Source organism: Orycteropus afer, unplaced genomic scaffold, assembly GCF_000298275.1.
Source record: "Orycteropus afer afer isolate SDZICR_OR568_19922 unplaced genomic scaffold, OryAfe1.0 scaffold00066, whole genome shotgun sequence".
Lineage (NCBI taxonomy): Eukaryota > Metazoa > Chordata > Mammalia > Tubulidentata > Orycteropodidae > Orycteropus > Orycteropus afer.
In genome coordinates this window covers 4,070,772-4,080,823 of record NW_006921653.1, presented here as the reverse complement: position 1 = coordinate 4,080,823, position 10,052 = coordinate 4,070,772, and the positions used below count along the sequence as shown (strand labels likewise).

Sequence of the window (10,052 nt, the reverse complement as noted above, 5' to 3'; positions counted from 1 at the left end):
TGTGGCTTTCAGCCAAACAAAAGACAGGCATATGAGCTGAACATTTACATTAGGTAGATACACTCCTTGGAGAGATCAATCATGGGAGAATAGAAAGACTGTATGTGCACAGGGAGACAGCTTGGGGGGGGCAGGAGTGCAGGAGGGGAGGACACAGGGAAGAGGTAACTATGGGGAGGAAGCGGGAGGAGAGCAGTTGCATTGTGGGAAACTTCAGTCAATGTCATGAGACAAAATATATGTGACCTACTGTGTGGAAAATGAACTTTCTCTGTAAATTTTCACCTAAATTACAATAATTTAAAAAAAAAAAAAAAGAAAGAAATTCTAGCTGGATTTAGAAAAGGATATGGAACGAGAAATATTGCTGATATAAGATGAATATTGACTGAAAGCAAAGACACTAGAAAGATGTTTACCTGTGTTTTATTGACTATGCAAAGGCATTTGACTGTGTGGATCATAACAAATTACGGATCACATTGTGAAGAATGGAAATTCCAGAACACTTAATTGTGCTCATGAGGAACCTGTACATAGTCCAAGAGGCAGTCATTCAAATGGGGCAAGGGGTTACTGAATGGTTTAAAATCAGGAAAGGTGTGTGTCAGGGTTGTATCTTTTCACTGTACTTATTCAATCTGTATGCTGAGCAAACAATCTAAGAAGCTGGACTATATGAGGAAGAACTGGCATCAGGATTAGAGGAAGACTCATTAACATCCTGTGATATGCAGATGACAAAACCTTGATTGCTGAAAGTGAAGAAGACCTGAAGCATTTACTCCTGAAGATACAAGACTATAACCTTCAGTATGGATTACACTTCAACATAAAGAAAACAAAAATCCTCACAACTGGTCCAATAAGTAATATCATAATAAATGGAGAAAAAAAGTGAACTTTTATCAAGGATTTAATTTTACTTGGATTCACAATCAATGCCTAAGGAAGCAGCAGTCAAGAAATCAGACATTGTATTGCACTCGGAAAATCTGCTGCAAAACACCTCTTTAGACTGTTAAAGAGATGTCACTTTGAAGACTAAAGTGCGCCTGACTCAAGCCATGGTATTTGCAATTGTGTAGGAGCTCTGGTGGCGTAGTGCCTAAGGTGCTTGATTGCTAACCAGAAGGCTGGCAGTTCAAATCCACCAGCCACTCCTCAGAAGGAAGGTTAGGCAATCTACTTTCATGGTGATGCTGCCTTGGAAACCCAAGGAGGATCACTATGAGTCAAGAATGACTCCATAGCACAAAGCAACAACAACAACAGGAGCTCTGGTAGCACAGTGACTAAAGCATCTGACTGCTAACCAGAAGGTTGGTGGTTGAAACCCACCAGCTACTCTGTGGAAGCAAGACTGGGCAATCTAATTCTGTAAAGATTTACTGCCTCAGAAAACCAATGGGGGTTGCTATGAGTCAGAATCGACCTGATGGCAGTGGGTTTCTTTTCTTTTGCATATACATGTGAAAGCTGGACAATGAATAAGGATGACTAAAGAAGAATTGATACCTTTGAATTGTGGGGTTGGCAAAGAATACTGAAAATATCACGGACGGCCAGAGAATGAACAAATAAATCTATGTTGGATGAGGTACATCTGGAATGCTCCTTGGAAGCAAGAATGGCCAGACTTTGTTTCATGTACTTTAGTCATGTCTCAGAAGGGCCCCATCCCTGGAGAAGGATATCATGCCTGGTAAAGTAGAGGGTCAGCAAAAAAGGGAAAGACCACAATGAGCTGGATTGACACAGTGGCTCTGACAATGGTCTCAAATATAGCAAATATTGTGAGGATGGCACAGGACAAGGCGGTTTCTCGTTCTGTTGTACATGAGGCTGCTAGGAGTCAGAGCTGACTCCATGGCCCCTAACAATAACAACAACAACAAATTGAGGGAGCATAAATTTCTATTTGTTCAAACCATCTATTTGTGGTATTTCTGTTATAGCAGCACTAGAGAACTAAGACAAGCACAAAGTCTGTAAATCAAAATACAATTCAATTTCATTTATATTAGCGTTTATAAGAGAGAGGTCTTTTTCCCATTGGGAAAGTAAGCCCAGAAGCTAGAGCTCCAGGCCTGCCCGGTCTTTCTCTCTTTTAGTTTCAAAGAGCAGATACCTTTTTCTCTAAACTGACCAGCATTGCTCTGTCCCTTGTCACTATGGGTATGTGGCCCATCTGCCAAAACAGCTATCATCCCTGAGTTGTGACTGCCTGCCCTGTTGAAAGGGATTGAGAATGAACGTATCACAAGATCAGACACAAAATAGCAGATGTTATAGAATATCTCAATAAAAAGAATCAGGGGCAGCCAGGCAATTAGAAAAATGAGGTAAATGGCTCAAGGCTTGTCTTGAGGCTACATTTCTATAATAAACTCATTGTTTCTTTAAATATAAACTGTATCTTATTGGAAGGGGAGAAGTTAAGGAAAATTAAAGGAAGTTAGCCCCCTCTACTACACACACGCATACACACACACACAGCCAGCCCAGCAGGCACTCCTTGCTTTTTATTTGGGCTTTTCTAGGAAATTGGTTGGGAGGAACAACCATTGTAATGGCAACCCATGCTTACCTAGAAGCTTGTTGTTGTTGTTGTTATGTGCCATTGAGTCGGCCCCGACTCATAGCGACCCCTCCTTGGGTTTCTGAGGCAGTATCACTACGGAAGTAGGATTGCCCAACCTTCCTTCTGAGGAGTGGCTGGTGGGTTTGAACTGCCAGGCTTCTGGTTAGCAGTCAAGTGCTTTAGCCACTATGCTACCAGAGCTCCTAGACCTAGAAGCTGGTGGACCCCTTTTCCTCTCCACTAGAGTTGGGAGGAGGCAACAGCTTATCCCTTTACTCCCCTCCCAACTTCTCTCTTCACAAATGAACAGAGGGAAAGGAGAGAGACAGCAGTGTCCCTTGCCCTGACTGCCTTGGAACTGTGTAAATATGTGAGTCGCCACCTAAATTGATTCACCTTGAACTCCTGTAATTGGGTGCCAGAGCAGTTGCTCAGGAGCCGAAGAGACTGGAGAGGAAAAGATTTTTGTTTGTACACTGTCAGGTCCACACAAAGGTAAGGAATCCTCCTTCTCATTTTAGCCCACCCTGTCTACACTTGTTTTCACTTGGTTCTGAAGCTTCCTCTATTTCAGAGAACATGTCTTGCCCTCGCAGGATCTACCCCAAAGGATTTAGGATGGCTTTAGACTCTTCTTTCCTGTGGCATTAAAAACTTCAATATCTTTGAGGCTGAGAGTGTTTGGCATTCAGGTTGTGGAATAGTGCCAAACCATGGCTTTGTGTTTGCCACCCCTGAGCCACCAGGGGGCCCTGTGTCCTTATGAGAATGCTGGCTGCCACCCAGGGAGGGAGGCCAGGCACTGGGCTCACAGGGCAAAATACATGCTATTCTGCCTGGGCCTTTGATTCCCACAGAGAAAGTGAGCAACAAAGGAACCTTCTGGCAAGATCCTTTCTCCAAGGGTCATCATGAGGTCACTGTGACCATGCATTTCATCTGAGAGAAGTGAGGGAGATAGTTAAGTGTACTGCTCTGAGTACTCAGATTGTATCTAGTTTTATTTTTGTGTAGGACACGATTTACAGGGACAATTTAAGTATCTGTAACAGTCCTGCTTCTACTTCCCATTGAAGGAATATTATTGGTTTGCCTATTAGTGCCTCATTAGATTTTCAGCTGCTGCCCAGAACTTGCTTTCTCTTTTTACAGAGCAGAGAACAACAAGAGACTTGTTTTCTAAAGAAGAAGTTCAGTGTTAAAGTTTTTCAAACCTCTTAAAGAAGAGTGTGTGGGGAACCTGGCCTTCTAGGACCTGAGGCCAATTACCCACAGCTGGGTGATGATGGTCCTTGTGCTTTCTTGTCCACTCCTAGTTCCCAGCAGGGAGCTCTGGTAGCATAGTGCCTATGGCACTTGACTGCTAACCAGTAGGCTGGTGGTTCAAACCCACCAGCCACTCCTCAGAAGGAAGGTTGTGCAATCTACTTTCGTAGTGATACTGCCTCGGAAACCCAAGGAGGGGTCGCTATGAGTCGGGGCCGACTTCATGGCACACAACAACAACAACAACAACAAGTTCCCAGCACTTCCACATCTAAGCATTTCAGGCTAAAGATGTCCAGAATCCAGTACTGGGCTCCAGCCCATCACCAAAACAAACATCCCCTTCGCCTCTGGACTAGCTTGTGATCTTCCAGAAATTCTCCAGGTGTATTTCCTGAATTAAAGTAAAGGGACTATCATCTGGAAACGGAGGGCTGTCCTGATGGCAACTTGTGAACAGCAAATCACCACCACAACCGTTATGTCTGAAGTATCTAAACAATCATTTGTTTCTTATAAAATTGCTCAAAAAGGCAAAAAGTATTTTTTTAAACAAGCATTTTTTAATCTCTTGTATGATTAAGCACACAACATCTGTGGCCAGAGGCCTGATGATGCATGCTCTGTCATTCTCTGCTTCTTCTTCGGTGCTTCCTTGGGGGCAGCAGGTGAGGATGGAGGAAGGGTCTGTTCCAGGCTCATTTGTGGCCTTTGATAAGTTGCAGATCAATTTCATGGATAGATAATTCAGGAGAAAAAAAATATATTGACTTGGATCATGCTTTGTGATGGCCAGAATAAAGACCAAAGATGACACAATGATACTATCATAATTCTAGAGTTGAATATAACTTTCGGAATTGGGAATTAGTGTTTGAGATTCTCTAACTGGAAACAACTCCTCTCAATGAGTCATTTGCATTAAATTTACTAGAAGAAATCATTGTTCATGATCCCTCAGTGGTCCCAGCAATGAAGTCCATTGGAAGCATTGTGTGAGTGTAGCTGAGTCTTTGGTACATGAGGGAAAATATCCTTACCTTTGTTATTTCTTTTAAAGGTTTGCAAATCTGACCAACAGTTAGGGTTAATGAGACTCGGCATTAAAAAACCTTTTTAAAAAATGTGTTGATACATTTTATAGATGTTCCTTTAATACATTAACACTTTAGGGAAGCAACTTGACTCTGTTTTCTGATATCAGCAACAACAAATGTGTGGATTATCAGAAATAGTACCTTTTTTTTTTTTTTAAGATATATTCCATGTGCTTTTTGATTCTTCTTTGAGGGACAGGCATCTTGCACTTGGATATATATACACAGAGTAGTAATTTGTCCATTTTAGTCAACTGCCTTTGACTACCTGGGTAAAGCAATTTCCCACCATGGAAAACGTTCCCATAATCTTCCTTCTGCTTCCATTACTTTCCAGTTAGTCATGGAGGGTTTTGGTGCTTTTAGTTTGTGTGCTGTAAAAGATGAGAAAAATTAACCACATCTAGAAGTGACCAAAGCAAGTCTACTCCCTTACTCGGAAAATTACTTTTCAGTACATTAGGTCTGCAGCTACATTAGTTGTCTCTGTGTCTTTAGATTTTGCAAAAGGGAACTGAAATCCAGCAAGTCGTATTAGGAGTCCGTTCAGAAAATGAACAAAAAAGCAAATGAAAATGACCCAGAACGAAGTGGTATATTTTTCACTCTGCGTTTTGTAAGCATAAGTTCCTTCTTTATAATTTGCAATCTTTTCTGAAAGGTGGTGGATTTTCACTTCAGAGGCAAACAATATCATGACAAGACAACCACAGGAGCCTGTAACAGAAAGAGCAAACAGCATGTTGGGACAGATACTTCCTGCTTGTAAGGGACAGGGAAGGGGGTCAGGGTACCAACTAATGAAATACATAATTTCCAATGTGTAATCATGAACCTGAGTCTCCTACCTAAGGTGGTGCTTGGGCTGTGACTCTGTGTGAGGAAGATTTGTAGGGGGTAAAATCAATCTCATCCCACAACCATTGGGTGAGGCTTCTCTTTGAGTGACAAGAACTCTGAATTGCTGGCACAATAAAAGCACAATGGTAGAAATAAGCTAAGAGCAGCCGTTGTTATGATGTGGCTTCAAGGGAACAAATTTCTCTTTGCCTCACAGGCCAGGCAGGATAAATGCCTGTGTACAGCAGCCTTGGAAAAGGCCTCAGGGCTCCCTGCAGAGGGTTACCATGATTCCTTTCCTACCCCCACCTGGCCACAATGGCCCAAGGAGTACCTGAGCAAAGGTAGTCATGAATAAGGTGTTTCAGTAGACAGTAGGTGTTCTTCTTGTTTGTAATAGAACTCAAAATATTTAGTAGATATATGGCCATCTTGAATAAAGACTATATTGTTTAGCTGAGGGTGGCTGGGACATAAGGGCACTAAAATTTCCTTGAATTACTATGTTAGAGGCCTGCCCTTTCTTCTCCATTTCCTTCTTTGCTGAAATAGAGATGGCTGGATCTCCAGCAAGTGACCTAGTGACTTCAGAAATGGAAGGTGTGAAAAAAACAAGAAAAAAGGAATCTGGATCCCAGATAACTTGAGTGACCAGAGTAGCTTTTGGACTTCAACATCCTGACTTTTATGTCAGACAAAATGAACATCTTTCTTGTGTAACCTCTATTATTATTATTATTTTCATTTATCACTCTCTCAAGTCTAATCCTGATTGATGCAGTTGTGGTCTGGAGTGAGATCCCTCCAGGACAGGCACTAAACCCTGGGTAACTCAGACAGCTCCTCTTTCCTGAGGAGGGTGAGTGGGAGACCCCCAGATGGGGTGGATGGCACAGGGGGTAGAGGCAGGTACCACAAGGAGCCGAATCAGGAGCACAATGGGTGGTCAGGAGTCTACAGGGTTTCCATGACTACTGTTGTATCCCAGGCCATCATAGGTTGCATTCAACAGGAGCCATGCTGAGATGGTTTTATGCTATAATTAATGGTGTGTTCTTAGGTCAAGAAATTTGAGTTCATTCTCTGATTCCTCTATTTACTACATGAAGTTAGGTAAATTTAGTCTCCAAGCCTCAGTTTCCTCATCTATAGATGTGGATAATATATAATTCATTATTAATACTTAGCATTGAAGTTGATACTTAGCAATATATAGTCAGTCTTCTGAGTTTTATGTACTCTTTTCTTCTTGCAAGTCCTTACCATATTCATTACACTACCTCACCTCACACTGACATTAAAAAAAAAAAAAAAAACAACTGAATACATCGTGGTAGGCAACTCAAATGAATAGGTTACTGAGCCTTGTTACCACAAATACTCTCCCACCAGGTTTATAACTCCTTTAGGATGGATAAATGTCTTTTATTTTCCAATTACAATTAATTCAAATACCCTGGTAGCAGCAACATAGTGGCTTAAGTTCCCATTCATTCATTCATGCAATTAGATATATTATGTGCCAAGCACAGGGTAATGATGGAGATTTATACATTAGAGAAAATACACAGGGTTTCTGCTCTCAGAAAGTATAATCTGGGAAGGAACACAGATGATAAAACAATTATCAACCAATTACAATGAATGTAACAGCTGGGGGAGTATAAGGTGCTATTACTGAGATGGTGGGCAACATCACTGAAAGTTCCTTAGAAGAGATTGGAAGGAGCTGTAGGAAATGTTAGCCAAGGAAAGGGTGGCTGAACTGTGTAGGGACAGTATTCCAGGCCCTGGGAGCCATGGTACAAATGATTCCCCAATTCCTTTTCCAAAGGTCATGTTTGGGTTGGGATAGAGATGGAGACTGGATCACACAGGGTGGGAGGTTGGCATGAGCAGAAAAGTCAAATCACATTTTGTGCATTAGAATTCCACATAGAACTGGCTCCATCAGCTTGATCATCATCATAACACATCCCCAAATAATCAGATGATAGACTTTTCTTGAAACTCCACTTTCCGCCAGGCAGAGAACAGTAGTTGAGAACATTTCTTTATAGAATTTGTCAGTGTAACTATTTTTGCATTCTGAGCTTAAAACCAGAACTCTCTCCTGGCAAAACCGTATTATTCTTTTATTTGATCCTTACAAAAAGGCAGCAATGCTGTTTTCTTTTTATCTTTTATTTGAAAATTTTGGAGAAAATGCCATTGCTTTTACCATAAGAGCCTTCTTCGTCTGCAGAGATAGTGAATTTCAGACAGAAGTGAAACGTTAGTGTTTCTTTAGCTCTTGAAAGGAAAACTCAAGCTTGGTTTCCTTTTCAAGTTGTTAAATATTTTAAAAGTACTACTCTGTTAAGGAGACAGCAGGATAGTGAGCCTGTATTTCCAATTCACAAGTGGAAGTTGCTGTGGTGTCTTAAGACGTAAACCTTTTGCCGTACCCAATAGCTCCCGAAACAGAGCAATCCATGTAATAGTTGAGAGGACGGTCTGAGGTTCTGCCTGGATTCTGGGATTGACCATGTGGTCAACTTTGTCATTTCAGTGTAAGACAACAGAAACCCAACTGAGTCTCAGATGACCCTCTAATGACAACTCAGAGACACAAAGGGCAAACAACTCTGCATGTATTTGGGACATTTTTGCCTTTTTTTTTTTTTTGTCCATGGCTCTAAAAGGGACATGGGACCAATGATTACTATTATAATTCATAGGCTAAAAGATACATATGAAGAGTTTCTTTTTGTGGCCTGGATATGAGTGTTGGTGAAAACAGGGTATGACACATTTCTAGTGCTTCCCTTAGACATAGTCAAGAGGGGCTCCTGCCTTGGGTACCATACCTAGAGGGCCCTGCTCTGGTCCTTTTCCACAGAGGTCCCTACCCATGAGGTGAAAAGTCCTGGAGGCCAATGGGAGGTGCCCACCTGGAGTCCCTGATCTGAGTTCTCAGACCTTGCTCTTGGGACATGGGAATTCCCTTCCCAAACAACCTTGAGTCCATTTGCAGGACCCACACACCTTTTCTGGGTTGGCCCTCCCTAGGTGGACTGTGTGGCCTGTGTCATGCAGCCTTGAGGCCTGAAGGGTTGTGTTTTGTGTGTGTGTGTGTGGGGGGGGAAGGTCAGAGCTCAGATATGCAGTGGACCATAAGCTCAAGTCCCTTTCCTATGTCGGATGGGCCAGGCATGGGAAGAGAAGTGGACAAAACAGGGGCCACACTCCAATAGTCACTATATTCAAGAAAAATTCTTGTTGGTGTTATGTGTTACCCTTGAGTAAACTCCAAGTCTTGATGACATTATGTGTAACAGAACAAAACATTACCTGGTCCTGTGCTATCCTCACAATCATGAATATGTTTGAGCCCATTGTTGCAGCCACTATGTCAATTCATCTCATGGAAGCTTTCCCTCATTTTCTTTGACCTTTTACTTAACCAAACAGGATGCCCTTTCCTAGTGATTGGTTTTTCTTGATGAAGTGTCCAAAGAAAGTAAGTCTCACCATCCTCCCTCCTAAGCATTTCTAGGGCTCAAGAATTCTAAATTTGAATCTGGCCTTCCAGGTCATTGTGGAGGGATGTTTATCAAGATAGGAAGATAGAACAAGCTCTGGTGGTATATTGCCTAAGACATTAGACTGCTAACTGTATGGCTGGTGGTTCAAACCCACCAGCGACTCCTCGAAAGGAAGACTGGGCAATCTACTTCCGTAGTGATACCGCCTCAGAAACCCAAGGAGGGGTTGCTATGAGTTGCATTCAACTCAAGGGCAGTGAATTTGGTTTGGTTTGGTTTTATTTTAAATATTTAGACATGTGGTATGTAAGCTTCCACTTTTCTCTTGCCCCAGGCTTCACCAATATTAGAAGAAAGCCTGCATCCTTCCCTCTTTTCTTGCCAGTTATTCATGTACTCCAACAGCCTAAACTTAGTTGGGGCCACTAGGACAGATTCCCTGTATATCTGTCCATCTGACCACACTGCTCCTGCTTATAAGAAAAGTTAGAATAAACTAGGATTTGGAGAGTCTGCCAAGCATTGCTCAAGCTAGAATTAGTAATGTAACAAGGCACCAAAAACCAATCAACCAAATTAAAAAACCCTCTAGTTGCCATAGAGTCAATTCCAATTAATGACAACTCCATGTGTATTAAGGCAGCTATGCTCCATAGGAGGAGCTCTGGTAGCATAGTGGCTAAGACACTTGCCTGCTAACCAGACGGCTGGCGGTTCAAACCCATCAGCCACTCCTTG

General features: G+C 42.1%; 1 protein-coding gene across 1 annotated transcript in view; it reads right to left on the bottom strand.

Moving 5' to 3' along the window:
• Positions 1–5,398: 5,398 nt before the first annotated feature.
• CLRN1 (clarin 1) overlaps positions 5,399–10,052 on the bottom strand; it is a 77,774-nt gene continuing 73,120 nt past the window's right edge. The window contains exon 3 of the mRNA XM_007940172.2: positions 5,399–5,664. Coding sequence (XP_007938363.1) covers positions 5,399–5,664 — 266 coding nt within the window. The remainder of the gene's footprint in view (positions 5,665–10,052) is intronic.